The sequence below is a fragment of the Chiloscyllium punctatum genome, chromosome 3 (genome assembly GCF_047496795.1).
Source record: "Chiloscyllium punctatum isolate Juve2018m chromosome 3, sChiPun1.3, whole genome shotgun sequence".
In the NCBI taxonomy this organism is placed as follows: Eukaryota; Metazoa; Chordata; class Chondrichthyes; order Orectolobiformes; family Hemiscylliidae; genus Chiloscyllium; species Chiloscyllium punctatum.
The window spans coordinates 58393157-58411102 of NC_092741.1; the positions used below are offsets into that span (position 1 = coordinate 58393157).

Here is a 17946-nt window from a genome sequence, read left to right on the forward strand (position 1 = left end):
TATACATATACTTTTGTGGGGTGAATTTGTACTTGCAGAATTACAGTTTATTTTGCTCAAAAACTGCCTGAATCCATGTAAGATTCTGTAAATCCATTTTTCTAGATTAGAATCAGTCTGAACATTATGGCACAGACAATCTCACACAGGGCATCTCACACCTTAAATGCATTATCTGGGGCAACATGACACCAATCGTTAAAGTTCACTTGAGAATGTAACTTTAAAAAGTTCTGCAATTTACGTATGAAAGAACTGAAACCAAAGGTTTTAAAGGTTGAGAGACTTAACAAACAATACAGGTCTTTTTAAATATATAATTTCAGTTACATCACACTGTAAACCTTTGCTATAAATTCTGGGTCTTACGATCTTATACTCTACAACCACCTAATGAAGGAGCAGCGCTCCAAAAGCTAGTGTTTCCAAATAAACCTGTTGGACTATAACCTGGTGTTGTGTGATTTTTAACTTGGTACTCAAGCAGAATTGGGTAGCTTGAGCTGGTACAATAAATGGTGCTGGGAAACAAAATCACTTTTGCAATTCACCTGTTTACTAACAACAGCAAGCACTGCAGTTTTAGCTTGGCTGCAAAGATCCTCAAAATAATTCTCTGTCACAATATCTAAAGAATATCCCTACATGGTGTGACTTCCCCCCTTCCCTCCACACCGCCCCCCCCCCCCCCCCCCTCCACACCGCCCCGCCCCCCCCCAGCAACCATTGGTGACCATCCAATTCTGCTAAATGATGAATAGTTTTGTGCTGCCTGAGCCTTTAAGGAACTAGATTATCCAAGGTCATTTCACATAGGATGACTGCAACCAAGAACACAGTGGAAACTTTCATCATGTCAGCCCATGTTGAAAATAATCCCAGGTTCCAGAAATGAAATGTTAAAGACTAACCCAGTTCCACGCAGAGTTCAATGTAAGCAGTTTTTACTTTACAGAAAAAAATTATATTCAGGCTACTGCAAATGTAAGGTCAATATCAAGGCAACTGTTACATAAATACATTATGAGCCAAAAATAACGTTATAGAATGCCGTATCATTGTACCCGGTGCAATCATTATCTGCGTACATGTGCTGCATCCTATTTGTTTTGGTTTGAAAAGGAAATAGACTTGTTCAAATTAACATTTATAAGTATACAGACCAATATACTAAGTTAAATAATATATAAGATGCTGGAAATATCATTCTGCAGTATCTATCTATTATGTGGGTATTCTTCATGATCCGCATGCCAACAAACTCCCGAAGGCGACTTTTTTTTTGTAAATTGGATTCTGCACCAATGGACAGGCGAACTTGCTTGACCCTGTCATCAGTAATGATCGACGTTCTGGTATATCCTGCCAGACTGTTGGCATCTGCTTCACTAAAGGTACCATCAAACATTAAGTCCTTGGTGCTGGTAATCCCACATGTGCAGGCAAACTAGGAAAAGAGACAGGAAATTTCTTTCAAATATGAGCAGAGATACTGGAATTATGTGCATGGACTGAACAGTTTAGTAGTCATACACACAGCATAATTAAGTGTAGTGCTGTGTTTCCAAAACATTTTTGATGAGTTTTAAGTCATTATTGTTGCAAGATTACATTCCTGGGAAAAACAAACTCTTTTACCACTTTGGTCCTCCAGCATTCACAACAAGTAGTTCCATCTGGAATTTTTTTTTCTTTCATGGGGTGTTAGCATCAGTGGCAAGGCCAACTTTTATTACCCATCCCTAATCGCCTTTGGGAAGGCGGAAGTGAGCTGTTTTCTTCAACCAAGTAAACAGGCATTGTGTCAGAGGACTGAAAAGCTACAAATTTAAAACAGACCTCTGAGAAACTTATGGAGAAATTCACACCAACTCTCATTCATCTGTTATTCACTGACCTGCATTATCTCTTGGTCCAACACGTTTTAAATTATAAGTCATAGAGATGTACAGCATGGAAACAGACCCTCAGCAAGGGGCCCAGCAATCATTTCTCTAGCTTCCCACAGAGTTCTCGGGTACACCTGATCAGGTCCTGGGGATTTATCCACCTTTAACCATTTCTCATCCTTCTTTTCAATTCTCCCCATGGCTTTTCTCTGTTACTCTCTAATTGTGTCGCCTCCTCCAACCCCTCAAACCTTCAAGATCTCTTCACTCCACTTTTGGATCTATAACTTTAATAACGTGACCATTACCATCTGTGCCTTCAATGACTAGCTGCTAATGCTTGGATTTATTCCTCTAATTCCTTTCCCTTATCTAATGCAACCCTTAAAAATTAGCTCTGTTCTAGCTTTTTGCCAGAAGTTTTGAAAGCCTTGAACGCACGTTTTGAACCACAAGTGGCCGTTCCCCTCAATAACAAGTATACTGCTTTGGATACTGTAGTGGGTGATGATCTACCAGCTCTCTGGCTCTGCGGCTAAGGAGGGAAAAGGGGAGAATAGGAAAGTGATAGTGATAGGAAATTCAATGACTAGAAGAACAGATAAAAGATTCTGTGGTTGCAAACAAAACTCCCGGATGGTATGTTGCCTCCTGGGTGCCAGGGTCAGGGATGTCTCAGATCAAGTCTACAGGATTCTTAAGAGCGAGGGTGAGCAGCCATAAGTCATGGTACACTGTGGTACCAATCACACAGCTAGGAAAAGGGATGAGGACCTGAAAAGTGAATATAGGGAGTTAGGTTGGAAGCTAAAAGGCAAGACAAGCAGAGTTGTAACCTCAGGATTGCTACTAATGCCACAGGTTAGTGAGGCTAGGAACAGAGAGTGAGTGCAGCTGAACACGTGGCTGCAGAAGTGATGTAGTAGGGAGGGCTTCAGACACATAGATCATTGGAATTCCATCTGGGGAAGGTGGGACCTGTACAAGGAAGACGGGTTGCACCTAAACTGGAGATGTACCAATATCCTGGGGAAAGGTTTTCTAGGGCTCTTTGGAAGGTTTTAAACTAGTTTGGCAGGGGGATGAGAACCAAAGCTACATCTCAGAGGATGGCGTAGCTGGTGAACAGGCAGATACAGAGTGCAGAGAGTCTGTGAGGAAGGATAGCTAGTTGATCGGGCAAAGTTGCAGTGTGATGGGTTGAAGTGTGTTTATTTTAATGCAAGAAGTGTCAAGAAATAGTCTTTGCCTGTGTGCTAAAAAGGTGAGAACAGTAGGTGCAATCCAGCAACTAACAAATATAAATGCAATGCAGCAACCTGTTGGACTCATCAATTCTAATAAATTTCTTGCCCAATTTATCAACCCTTCAACCAATTGAATTATTACGCCAATTCATAGCCAAAGACAAAGCAGTGGCAGTGAGTCAAAGATCAGGATGCAGCATTCACTAAAATCAAACAAATTTTTTTTCCTTTATGCTGCAACAGGATGAGGGCATCACTGGCAAGGCAGCATTAATTACCCAGAGGGCAGTTGAGAGTCAACCACATTGCTGTGGGTCTGGAGTTACATTAAACCAGACCAGGTATGGATGGCAGTTTCCTTCCCTATTGGACATTAGTGAACCAGATGGGTTTTTCCAACAATTGGCAATGGATTTATAGCAGCCATTAGATTCTTAATTCCAGATATTTATTGAATTCAAATTTCACCATCAGCCAAGGTGGGCTTCGAACCCAGGTCCCCAGAGCATTGCCTGGGTCTCTGGTTTAACAGTCCAGTGATAATACCCTAGGTCATCACCCCCCGCCCCGTTGATTAAAATACTTTGACATAAATGATGCAGTCAACTTGAAGTGCGACAGAGAGATAGGGTGTGGAGTAAACCAAATGCAGTAAGGAAACTAGATGCCTAATGCAAATGGAACAATGCGACATTCAGATTGGCCATTGTATTTATTTGTGAACATTTTTATCAACATCTACATGGAAGAAACAAATCAACAGTTAATCCAGACCTGAAGGCACTTTCTAATATTATCTTCAAACAATTATTATTTATTCCGAAGCATCTGCAAAGCATATTACTCCAGATACAACTATATAATCTGAATGTGAGATACAGGCAAGAAAAACAGATGCACATTGCTGAGACACTGAAAAGATAATGCAAGCAATTACTTTGTATGAAATACTAAGGGGAGGATATGGCAACCATGGTTGACAAGGGAAATCAGAGACAACATAAAAACAAAAGAAAAAGCGTACAATATGGTGAAGATTAGTGTATAGCCAGAGGATTGGGAAGCCTTTAAAAACCAGCAGAGTGTAACGAAAGATCAAGTGGGGAGGAGATGAAAAGTGAGATAATATAAAAGAAGATTGCAAGCGTTTTTTTAGAAATGTAAAAGGTTTTTAGAAATGTAGAAATGTAAATGAGAGGCAACAGTGGACATTGGATCATTGGAAAAATGAGGCTGGAGAAGTAGTAATGAGAAACAAAGAAATGGCAGAGGAATTGAGTAGGTGCTTTACATCAGTTTTCACAGTGGAAGATGCCAGCAGCATACCAGAACTTCAAGAGAGTCAGGGGAGAGGTGAGTGTAGGGGCCATCACTAAGGAGTAGATGCTGGGGAAACTGAAAGGTCTGAAGGTGGAGAATTCACCTGGAACAGATGGATTGCACCCCCCAGTTCTGAAGGACATAGCTGAGGAGATAGAGAAATGTTAGGAATAATCTTTCAGGAATCACTGGAGTCAGAGAGGGTCCCAGAGGACTGCAAAATGACTAATGTAACATCCCTATTTAAGAAGAGACAGAGGCAGATGCCAGGAAATCATAGGCCAGTTAGCCTGACCTCAGTCATTGGTAATGTTTTAGAGTCCATTATTAAGAATGAGATTGAAGGATACTTGGAAGTGTAAAGTAAAATAGAATTCAGTCAGCACTGCTTCATCAAGGGAAACTCAAGCCTGACAAATCTGTTAGAATTCTTAGAGGAGGTAATGAGCAAGTAAGACAAAAGAGAGCCAGAGACGTGATCTATTTGGATTTCCATAAAACCTTTGACAAGGTGCTGTACAGGAGGCTGCTAAATAAAATAAGATCCCATGATGTTAGGCCCAAAGTCCTGGCATGGATAGACAATTGGCTGACTGGCAGAATACAAGAGCAGCAATATACTGCTGAGCAAAAATCAAAGAATTGCAGATGCTGGAAATCAGAAACAAAAACAGAAATTGCTGGAAAACTCTTGTGGAGAGAAAACAGTTAACATGTCAAGTCCAGTGACTCTTCATCAGAACTGAGGAAGGAGGGGATCCAGAGGAGTTTTACAAGAATGATCCTGAGGATGAAGAGCTTGTCAGCTGAGGAGTGGTCAAGGACTCTGGGTCTGTGCTTGAATGAGTTTAGAAGAATGAGAGGGAGCTTACTGAAATTTACAGAATACTGAGTGGCCTGGATAGAGTGGAAGATTGGGTTATGATAAAGATGTTTGCACCAGTAGGAGAGATTAGGTCCCAAGGGTGCAAGCTCAGAGTGAAGGGACTGCCCTTTAGAACTGAGATGAGGAAGAATTTCTTCCATCAGAGGGTGGTTAATCTGTGGAATTCATTGCCATAGAGGGATGTGGAGACCAAATCATTGAGTGTATTTAAGACAGGGGTAGAAATGTTCTTGTTTAGTAGGGGGATCAAGGATTACAGCGAGAAAGAAGGAAAATGGGGTTGAAAAACCTATCAGTCATGTTCGAATGGTGGAGTAGACTTGATGGACCAAACAACCTAATTCCACTCCTATATCTTTTGAACTTCTATTTTGCGACAAAAATGCAACTTGGAGGCTTTTGTAGTGCGGTGGTCATGTCCCTATCTCAAAACCAGCAGGCCTGGGCTCAAGTCTCACCTCTCCTAGAGATGTGCCTTAACAATGTTCCTTCTGGATTTCCATTGCCATGTGTTCTCTACCATGAAGCCATTACTGCAGAGATCCATCTCAGTCAGATTAGGAAAGACACCATATGTTTCCAGTCAGAGTGTTGTTTTGTGAGCTCATAACACCTTTCCTCGCCTGTCTGTTCTTAATGAGCCGATTGGAAGGTAATTGGTGAGTTACCATGCCAACAGGATTGGCATGTTGGTTGTAATCTAACACACTTGCTCCCACATTTTGAAAACATATGGGAAAGTTCCACCCCAGTAACTGTTGCAAATACATATTGTAATGAGCCACATTATATATTGTAGTGTGCATTCCTTCCAAATCATATCGAGTGAAAGTTCTCATGCAAAGAGAATGCACAATCAGTATCATGATAATCTCCTCTCTCATGCAAAATTAATCTGCAATTATAAATGCAGCATTTTTACCCATATTAATGCACAATGTTCATTTTCAAAAATAACTTGAATGGGCTGAAGTTGAGGGGGATAGGGGGCTGTGGGGCATGGTGGTATATGATTCATGGTTGAAGCTTTGCCTAATCTTCCTACTACTCTTGTAGCGGCCTTGCTGTAAGACACCTCTGGATGGAGGATTGACTCTCCAGACGAGTTCCTCTGGCTGTTTACTATGAGCACAGAGTGCCCCTAATCCTATTAATTTGCTGCCTACCTCCCAGCAAGAAGCGGACTGCAATTTTCCCTGCATGGCTCTCAACACAGCAGGGACTCTGTAAGGTGCTACAAAAGGTGTAGCACTAGTGGGAAATGGCACTTGAATCAAGCTTAAGTCAGTTTATTGACTGTCCTCACCCATCCAGCATGTTGCTAAATTCTGTGGCAACACCACTTTAAGAATGTCAATTGGAAGCTGGACAATATTGAGTTTTGCCACTACTTTCTCCAGCAATGCCTTCAAATTAATCTCCATAAAGTCAGGAAAGTCCAGCCCTCTGTGTGGAATTGACAAATTTTGATGAATTACAGTGGCTTTTGTGCTGTGATTTTCTTTTTATTTACCCACTTGAACCTAGATGTAAGTGTGTGCAAGGTTATCATTTCAGCAAGTGCAAAGAGACAGGGGAGGACGTTCCATAGAACAGATACACCCAAGAAACCTGACTGTGCCGAACTTTATATCTGTTTCTAAAGTTTTTGAAATGCAACAAGAAAAAAGCTTTTCCTCATTTCCAGTGATGTTGAGACACTTCAATAAGCTTGAAAATTTTTAACTGAAGTTACGGTAACAGTGTTTACAATGAATGAATTAGTGGGTGTGTGAAACAACACTACCTGGAAATGTTGGACTAATATCTCCTCTTTCTTGAGTGGTATCCAATGTGGCAATTTTTCTTGGTCTGCTCTTTTTCTCAAAGTGGATCAATAGTTTTCATTTGTTACATTAACTCTCGTCGGTTGCTTTCACCAGAACTGTGAGGACAGAGTTGTTTGCATAGTTGGCACATTTACACACTTTGGGGTGAAACAGAGGGTTTAACCTTGCACCCTACACATGCCAAGAGTGGGCTGGCTGAGATTGTGGGTGTACAATCATGTCCAATGGTGGCAGTACCTTGCCCACCCGCCTCTACTTGTGTTTTACCAGCAATGAGAGAGGTATCTGGCAGCTAGCTGTTCCATTGGCCAACTGGAGAATTATTAAATTATTGACCACTGAAGGGTCTCCTCTGCTTTATCAGTGGCAGAAGGTGTAAGTACCATGTGACAAAACTAAGGAATATCCACCTGCTTGGCACCCTGTTTCCAATGGAGGCCACTCCGCAATGGTTAACAACTCAGATAAAGACTGCAATGCTGGAGGTCTGAAATATAAACAGAAAGTCCAGGAGGAACTCAGCAGGCCTGGCGATATCCATGGAGAGAGGGGAATTAAGTTAATGTTTCAAGTTCAATGATTCTTCTTCGGACTTCTTCCTCTGATTCTGAAGAAGTCATATCAGACTTGGAATGTGAACACTGTTTTTCTTTCCACAGATGATGCCACACCCCCTGCTGAGTTTCTCCAGGAAGTTCTGTTTTTATTTATGGTTAACTACTTGTTCCCCTGAACTCACACCCCCACCCCACCTTAAGTGAGGTCCACCAGCCTAGTCCAGCAAAGCCCGCAGACTAAATCTCAGTATCAGGCCTTTACATTCCTTTTTGGTGGAGGCAATCTGTAGTTCTAGCAGTAGCCACTGCTCCTGGTGGCTGTTTAGAGCTGCTAACCATGTGCTTGATCAGAGGCAGGGCTTTCTCTCAGGTGGGGGCAGAGGTCTAGCCCTGGGCCAGTTACTGTCCTGATGGCTATTAAATGGTTGCATGGAGGAGTCCATGGAATAAGGAGAGTATCAGTCAAAGGGGGAGCCTGAGTTCCCAATCAAACAATGGCAAAAGAGAAACAAATCGTTTTAAATTCCAATCACCTTTGGATGTACAGAACCCAGCCTGGACCAAAATAAAACCATCACTTGTCAGGTGTACCGAAGGTAGAATTCTTGGCAGCACCACATCACCCTGGAAACATCCCAAACTGCAGGAACAGGAGTGATGACCCATAGTAACACAAGGCAGTGAGCTTCACCTGTTGTTCTCATTTTTGAGAACACTTTCCCCTGCTGGGGTAATCTGAGGTAGACTGTGCCCTGCTCAGCCGAAAGGTAGTAAACATAGGCCCTTTCATGAGTTTTCACAATATGAAAGAAGTGATTATCTGTTCAGGATATCTGATAGGGCATATCTGATTGGGATAGGGCATATCCAAAAACTATCTCAGAATCAAGCTTACATGGTGAGTAGATGGCCAGGGATCTACTCATGAGATTGCCAATAAGATTGATCTTGTACTGCATGGGATTGTAGGAGTGAATAGGTATATTAACCAGCGAAATGTAGAAACACAGAAACCACACGGTGGAAGTGAATCAATGAAGAAAGAAACCTACACTGCTGTCTGACCCAGCAGTGAATCTCATGGAATGAGATGCCAGAGAAATTGGTGACAGCTGGGTCACAAGATTTAAAAGGCACTTGGAAGCATTTAGAGGGATATGGACCAAATGCTGGGAAACGCGACTTGATTAATTGAGGTTATCTTGTTGGCGTGGACAAGTCAGACTAAAGGGTTTGTTTCCGCGCTGTACATCTCAATGACTCTATGACTGAAACTAGGTGCAGAAGTAGGCCATTCTGCCCCATGAACCTGCTGTGCTATTAAATATGATCATGGCTGATCATCCAACTCAGCATCCTGTTCCTGCTTTCTCCCCATACCCTATCCCTTCAATCCTAAGAACTATATCTAACTCCCTTTGAAAATAAAATGTAGGTTTTTGGTAGATAGTTGTTAAACATCCATTTTCTGACTTTTCAACTAATATATTGAGCAAGAGGAACTCATTTGATTGCTCAATTTCAAAGAGAAATTTGAGGGAAGGCTGCCATTTATTAAGCAGTGTAAAGAAATTCTAAGAGAAACATGTAGCATGGACAACAAAGTTATCACGAGTGACTCCAATCTGCATTGGTAAAGTTAAGGCATCATAATTTTACCAGACCATACGGCTGTTCTTTTATTAGAGAGAGAGCGAGAGAGAGAGAGAGAGAGAGACATGACTGGTAATGGCTTAACCTGAAGGTCACCCATTCTGTTGGTGTCACTCTATGTTGCAAACCAGCCCATAGGGCTAACAAATCACTTCAATCTGCATATAGACAGCATTAACCAATTGAGCTGTTTCTGGATGTGTTAGGGATGTCTTCTAGAGCTGTATATTGAGGAACCAACTGGAAGTTGTGATTTTTTTTAGAGTTAGTTTTATGTAATGAAAGAAATTAACAATCTTGTTTTAAAATAATCTGAGGGATCCACATGAGGAGGGAGCTCGAGAGAAAATAGGGAACTCCAGACCCGGTAGCCTTACATTAGGAATAGGAAAATGCTAAAATCTGTTAAAAGGAAGACAGGATAAATAGACCCTTGAACAATAATGATCTCACAGAGTCATAGAGTTATACAGCATGGAAACCCTTTGGTCTAACTTGTTTGCAACGGCGAGACATTCCAATCTGGCCTAGCCCCATTTGCCAGCACTTTGCCAATATCCCTCTAAACCCTTCCTACTCATGTACCAATCATGTACCAATGTCTTTTAAATGTTGTAATTGTACCTGCCTCCACAACTTCTCTGGCAGCTAATTCCATACACACACCACTCTCTGTTTGAAAAAGTTACCCCTCAGGTCCTTTTTAAATCTTTCCCTTCTAACCTTAAATCTATGCCCTCTGGTTTTCAACTCCCCCACCCAAGGAAAAAGACCCTGGCTATTCACCTTATCAATGCCCCCTAATTATTTTATACACTTCTATAAGGGTCACCAGTCAGCCTCCAATGTTCCAAGGAAAGAAGCCCCAGTCTATTTAGCCTCTCCCCATATTGAATTTACCTTATTGAATTCTTCGAGAAGGTGACTAAGGAGGTGGACAAGGGGAAAGCGATAGATGTGGTGTATATGGATTTTAGTAAGGTGTTTGATAAGGTTCCCCATGGTAGGCTACTGCAAAAAGTACGGAGGTATGGCATTGAAGGTGAGTTGGAGGTTTGGATTAGGAATTGGCTGGCTGGAAGAAGACAGAGGATAGTAGTTGATGGTAAAGGTTCATCTTGGAGTGCAGTTACTAGCGGTGTTCCGCAAGGATCTGTTTTGGGACCATTGCTGTTTGTCATTTTTATAAATGACCTGGAGGAGGGGCTAGAAGGTTGGGTGAGCAAGTTTGTGGATGATACGAAAGTCGGTGCAGTTGTTGACAGTGAGGAAGGATGTGTCAGGTTACAGCGGGATATAGATAAGCTGCAGAGCTGGACAGAAAGGTGGCAAATGGAGTTCAATGTAGCTAAGTGTGAGGTGATTCACTTTGGTAAGAGTAACAAAAAGATGGGTTACTGGGCTAATGGTCAGATACTTGGTAGTGTGGATGAGCAGAGGGATCTTGGTGTCCATGTACACAGATCTTTGAAAGTTGCCACCCAGGTAAATAGTGCGGTGAAGAAGGCATATGGTGTACTGGCTTTTATTGGTAGAGGAATTGAGTTCTGGAGTCCTGAGGTCATGTTGCAGTTGTATAAGACTCTGGTGAGGCCACATCTGGAGTATTGTGTGCAGTTTTGGTCGCCATACTATAGGAAGGATGTGGAGGCACTGGAATGGGTGCAGAGGAGGTTTACCAGGATGTTGCCTGGTATGGTAGGAAGATCGTATGAGGAAAGGCTGAGGCACTTGGGGCTGTTTTCATTGGAGAAAAGAAGGTTTAGGGGTGACTTGATAGAGGTGTACAGGATGATTAGGGGTTTAGACAGGGTTGACCAAGAGAACCTTTTTCCATGTATGGTGTCAGCTATTACGAGGGGGCATAGCTTTAAATTAAGGAGTGGTAGGTATAGGACAGATGTTAGGGGTAGATTCTTTACTCAGCAAGTTGTGAGTTCATGGAATGCCCTGCCAGTAGCAGTGGTGGACTCTCCCTCTTTATGGGCATTTAAACGGGCATTGGATAGGCATATGGAGGATAGTGGGCTAGTGTAGGTTAGGTGGGCTTGGATCGGTGCAACATTGAGGGCCAAAGGGCCTGTACTGCGCTGTATTCTTCTATGTTCTATAACTCTAACCCTCCAGTCCCAGCAACACCTTCGTAAATCATTTTTGCACCATCTGAAGTTTAACAACAGCCTTCCTGTAGAAGGGCAACCAGAATTGTACACAGTATTCCAAAAGGCCTTGTCAAGGTGCTGTACAACGGCAACATAACATCCCAACTCCAATACTCAATGTTCTGATCAATGAAGGTAAGTGTGCCAAATGCCTTCTTCACCACCCTGTCAACCTGCACCTCCACATTCAAGGAACTGTGCACATGTATCCCTAGTTCTCTTTGTTCAGCAACACTCCCCAGGGCACTACCATTAAGTGTATAAGTCCTGTCCTGATTTGCCTTACCAAAATGCAACAACTCGCATTTATCTCAATTAAACTTCATCTGTCACTCCTTGGCCTATCTGATCAAGGTCCCGTTGTACTCTGAGTCAATCTTCACTGTCCACTGCACCACCTATTTTGGTGTCATCTACGAACTTACCAACCACACCCTCCTATCTTCACATCCAAATCATTTATATAAATGACGAAAAGCAGTGGATCCGGCACCAATCCTTGTGGCACACTGCTGGTCACAGGCCTCCACTCCAATAAACAACCTTCCACCCTACCCTCTGGCTCCTACCATAAAGCCAATTTTGTATCCAATCAGATACCCCTGGATCCCATGCAATCTATCCTTGCTAATTTGTCTACCTGTGGAACCTCGTCGAACACTTTGCTGAAGTCCAAATAAACATCTTATTGGACAACTTGTGGATTTGTGAAAGAGATATTATTGTTAAAGATTTTAAAGATGCCTTAAATAAAAGCGACAAATGAGCTGATGGACATAGTACACTAAGATTTTCCGAAGGCTTTTGATAAAGTTCAAAATACGAGCATGTGGGATAGAAGGTAACACATTAGCATGGATTAGTAATTAGTTAACAGAGAAAACAGTGAGTAGGCATAAGTGGGTCATTCTCATGTTGGCAGCCTGGGATTATTGGGATTTTGCAAGGATCAGTACTTGATACCTAGCTTTTCACAAGATGTATCAATGATTTAGAAGTGAGGACCAAATGTAATATTTCCAATTTTGCAGTTGATACAAAGTTAAGTGGAAACATGTGTTGTGAGGAAGATGTGAAGTGGCTTCAGGAGAATTTGCAATAGAAAATGGATAAGAAGTTAAAAGATGGGAAATGTGGGAAAATGTGAGGTTATGTACTTTGGTTGGAGAAACAGATGCTCAGAATATTCCTTAAATGGTAAGAGGTCAGAAAGAATAAATGTTCAAAGGGACCAAGCTGTCCTTGTCATTAAGTCATTGAAGGCTAATGGGCAGGTGCAGTAAGCTATGAGAAAGCCTTGCTTCATTGTATAGGGGCTAGGTTAGTCTGCATAGAGTACTGAGTACAGTTTCGGTCTCATTAACTCAGGTAAGTTATTATGGTCATAGAGGAATGCAACAAACTGTTCACCAGACTTGTTCCTGGGATAATAGGATTGTCCTATGAAGAGAGATTGGGCAAACTGGGCCTGTATTCTCGAGAGTTTTAAAGAATAAGTGGTGATTTCATTGAGACACACAAAATATTTAAAGGGATAGACAGGGATAGATGCACATAAGATTTTTCCACTGGTTAGGGAGTCTAAAACCAGAAGGCACAGCTTAGAAATGAAATGGATGCCACTTAGGATGAGAAGAAATCCTTTACCTTTGGAATTCTCTAGTGCAGAGGAGCTATGGAGGCTCACTCTTTGAGAATGTTTGAGGCAGAGATTGATAGATTTCTGATTACCAACTGTGCATAAAGTTAAGTGGATGGGCTGGGTAAAAGAAATGTTTGATTGGTAATGATCACATTGAATGATAGGGCAGGCTTGATGGGCTGAATGGCTGACTCCTGTGCTTATGTTCCTATGCTGCATCTCCACACCAACTGTGGCCCAACCAATCAGCACCCTCTTCTCCATCTGTATAAATTGGTGTTGCTTTTACAAGTCTGTTTCTTGCATCCTAGTTCTGATGAGTGCAAGATGAAAAGCTTAAACTTCTAGTTCTGTATTATCAATTTTTAAGTTCTGTACTACTAAGCATTTATTTAATCAAGTTAATAAATGGAGTTGCACTCCAAATGATTTGTTTACTTTATAATCTAAAATGCTCTTCCTGTTATTGTCCAGTCTGGCTGACCACACAGGTCCCAGAGGTGACAGGAAAATCTGCTTATAACCAGTCTATATACAACCTTAAAAAGAGCTTCTCAGCTCTAAACTGCCTAGGGATCATCAGAACACAGCAATGACAGAAATAAACATGGGCAAATGCGGGATGGGACAAGGTCATGGACGGATTTGCAAACAACGTCAAGGATTATGAATTAAGTGCATCACTGAACAAAGTGCCAGTGATGGTTGATCAAAATGGTTGTGATGGGTTAACAGGTCTTAGTCAGAGGATGATGTAGGCAGCAGATTATGTGTAAAAGTAAAAACCTGGCATAACCAAATGTAAAAGCGGATGTGTGAAGTCTTTGATCACTACCGGTAAACAGTGCCAAATATCGAGATTGGTTGCTCTTTGATCTCACCTTTTCCTGGAATTTTCTTTCTTTCCTCTCTTGTACTGTGGTTAGGTAATTCACAGCTGCATACTCCAGCACTGAGAGAAAGACAAACACAAAACTAACCCACAGGTAAATGTCCACAGCTTTAATATACGACACCCTTGGCATTGAAGCATTCACACCCGTGATAATAGTGGACATCGTTAGAACTGTTGTTATACCTGGAATTACAGAAAACTTGAAAAATTTTATGTCAATTTACATGGAAAAAATTTCAAACACTTGATACATATAATTTTAAAAACTTATTATAACAATATTTTTTAGAAGATTTGTAGCTCAGGTTGAACATAGAACATAGAACATTACAGCGCAATACAGGCCCTTCAGCCCTCAATGTTGCGCCACCCTGTCATACTAATCTGAAGCCCATCTAACCTACACTATTCCATGTACGTCCATATGCTTGTCCAATGACGACTTAAATGTACTTAAAGTTGGCGAATCTACTACCATTGCAGGCAAAGTATTCCATACCCTTACTACTCTCTGAGTAAAGAAACTACCTCTGACATCTGTCCTATATCGATCACCCCTTAATTTAAAGCTATGGCCCCTTGTGCTGGCTGTCACCATACTTGGAAAAAGGTTCTCCCTGTCCACACTATTCACACTGTCCACACTAATCCCTCTGATTATCTTATATGTCTCTATTAAGTCACCTCTCAACCTTCTTCTCTCTAATGAAAACAGCCTCAAGTTCCTCAGCCTTTCCTCGTAAGATTTTCCCTTCATACCAGGCAACACCTCCTCTGCACCTTTTCCAAAGCTTCCACATCCTTCTTATAATGCGGTGACCAGAACTGTACACAATACTCCAAGTGCGGCCGCACCAGAGTTTTGTACAGCTGTAGCATGACCTCATGGTTCCGGAACTCGATCCCTCTATTAATAAAAGCTAAAACACTGTATGCCTTCTTAACAACCCTGTCAACCTGGGTGGCAACTTGCAAGGATCTGTGTACCTAGACATCGAGATCTCTCTGCTCATCTACACTACAAAGAATCTTACCATTAGCCCAGTACTTTGCATTCTGGTTACTCCAACCAAAGTGAATCACCTCACACTTATCCGCATTAAACTCCATTTGCCACCTCTCAGCCCAGCTCTGCAGCTTATCTATGTTTCTTTGTAACCTACAACATCCTTCGTCACTATCCACAACTCCACAACCTTAGTGTCATCTGCAAATTTACCAACCCACCCTTCTACGCCCTCATCCAGGTCGTTTATAAAAATGACGAACAGCAGTGGACCCAACACCGACCCTTGCGGTACACCACTGGTAACTGGACTCCAGGATGAACATTTCCCATCAACCACCACCCTCTGCCTTCTTTCAGCAAGCCAATTACTGATCCAAACTGCTATATCTCCCACAATCCCATTCCTCCGCAGGTTTAGGTTATAAGTTTGCTCGCTGAGCCGATAGGTTTGTTCTCAGAAATTTCGTCACCATGCTAGGTAACATCATCAGTAAGCCACCATTGAAGCACTGGTGTTCTGTCCCGCTGTCTATTTGTTGGGCCTTGATCTGTTAAGGCATTAACCATTTACCAAGCTCTGAGAAAAAGAACAAGAGCTGATATCACTCACCTTAACAAACCAAGACACATAAATAGAAAGTGGGACAGAACACGAGAGTTTTACCGGAGGCTCACTGATGATGTTACCTATCATGGTGATGAAACATCTGTGAACATACCTATCAGCTCAGCGAGCAAACTTACAACCTGAAGTTATTTTAACAATCATGGCTCAGTGGTTAGCACTGCTGCCTTACAGCACCAGGGACCCGGGTTCAATTCCAGCCTCGGGGGACTACATTTGTGGAGTTTGCATATTCTCCCTATGTCCACATGGATTTCCTCCAGGTGCTCCAGTTTCTTCCCATAATCCAAAGATCTGCAGGTTAGGTGAAATGACTCTGCTAAATTGCCCATAGTGTTCAGGGGTGTGTAGGTTAGGTATATTAGCCAGGGGTAAATATCAAGTAATTGGATAGAGGAATGGGTCTGGGTGGGTTGCTCTTCGGAGGTTCAGTGTAGACTTTCAGTCCAAATGGTCTGACCACACTGTAGGGATTCTTTGATTCTATGAATCATTGTAGTTAACTGCTAACAATTAGAATGGGTACCTACCATTGAAAAAAGTTTATCCCTATCTCATCCTCAGCTTGTAAATTGATTGCAAACATTGTGTTTCTGTAGTGTAGTGATTGCCTGAGAAACTGTTAGAGGATAAAGGACAGTAAAGAGTTTTAATAATCACCAAGTGCATAGTTTCAGTCAATAGATATGGACATATAATGATTTGATTGGATATTATAATTATGTGCACTAATTTGAATATAATTGGATAATATAGTCATGCGTATTAACTTGGAATGTAAAGTAGAATGTTCAGGTAGAAGGTGCACTGTTGGATAAAGATAAAAGTGTGTAAATGTGTAAGCTTTGTATTGAAAAATTTGTTTCTTTAAGAATAGTATTATACCATTGTTTCATATCAAATCAGGGAGTTGTGTGCCATCTTTGATGGGTACATCCTCCAAGCCTGCATGAATAAATGCTTAAACAAAGAAACTAAAGTCACATTGGTCTTTGAGGGATCAAAGAGTTTAAAGTATTCCCTTTCAAAGGCAACAGTCTTCAGTTTGAAACCAGGCAGAAAAATTGTTGAAGCTCAGGTACAGCATACGGGAAAGAATGCAGTACGTTTGTGGTTGGTCTCGTATGGTACTGTAATGTCCTTGTCTCTAGGCCAGAGATTTGGGTTCAAATCTCACCAACCCTGGAGGTGTGTTGTAAACTGTGTAAACAGGTTGTTTAAGATAAATAGGTTGCAGCAGCTCACTACCTTCTCAAAAACAACTAGAAATGAACATTAAACATCGGCCTAGCCAGTGAAGCGCACATCCCATTAATGCATTTGAAAAAAAAAATCAATTCCTGAATCTTTTTAATCAAGGAATGAAAAGTTTGGAGAATAAATCTTTTCATCTTCCTTAATGAAGAAGGATTACAGCATCAAATCTCATTGACTGAGGTTTGCTAAGGACTTGGTATTTTTCAGAAGCAGCAAAATAAAACATTAAGGACAGGAAATTCATCTCAGGTGGTGGACTGTTACACACAACATCTGATAGTTAATTCCAATAGAACTGAGTATCAGGCACGATTTGAATCAGCAGACAATCTGATACCTGAGTAATAACTCTGAAAGAGTTAATACAGAGGAGTATTATAAGCATATGATGTAAGATGTCACATGGACTTGTGGAAAGAACAGATTAAGATCTTGAAGGAGTAGGACTTAACATCTTGGTCCTTCTCAGAATCTCTGTTATAATGTCTATCATGTAAAATGTAACTAGGTACTAACATGCAGTAAACTATTTCTTGTTCAATGCATGAACATTTTCTAGTTAGACCAGTAAGTGAAATTCCTTTACAACAGTAGGCCAAGCAGGACTTGCAGATCTCCACATTTAAAGAGGAATGTTATAATAAAACTACCACTTGTTGCAGTGCAGGGTCTATCTGGCTGTCTGATATGACATGGTGAGTCATGGGTAGGGATTTCATGTAGCTGCCTCATTCAACATGTTGGCAGTGGTGGAGACCTGAAGACTTCTCAGCATCTTAAGACTCAGTTTTAAGTCACCTGCAACAGTTTGCAATAGGGAAAAGCTGAACATCTAAGAACTGTACTAAAACCCTCTGGGTAGGATTCAACAAGGACGAATCTGTTGTTAGTGGTGAAGGTATTTCAGACCTGGTAAGAGATGTGCTGCAGCAAGTGAGTCAGGAACTCCTTAGGAAGAATTAGCAAAATTGTACC

At 41.5% G+C, this 17946-nt stretch overlaps 1 protein-coding gene across 2 annotated transcripts in view; it reads right to left on the bottom strand.

Annotated features, from left to right (window-relative positions):
• Positions 1-734: 734 nt before the first annotated feature.
• The window catches only part of LOC140454656 (gamma-aminobutyric acid receptor subunit rho-2-like), a 58798-nt gene continuing 41586 nt past the window's right edge, over positions 735-17946 (bottom strand). For both annotated transcript variants that reach the window (XM_072549586.1, XM_072549596.1), the window contains 2 exons: positions 14067-14263; positions 735-1447 (listed from right to left, as the gene is read on the bottom strand). In XM_072549586.1, coding sequence (XP_072405687.1) covers positions 1148-1447; positions 14067-14263 — 497 coding nt within the window. In that variant the 3' untranslated portion in view covers positions 735-1147. The remainder of the gene's footprint in view (positions 1448-14066; positions 14264-17946) is intronic.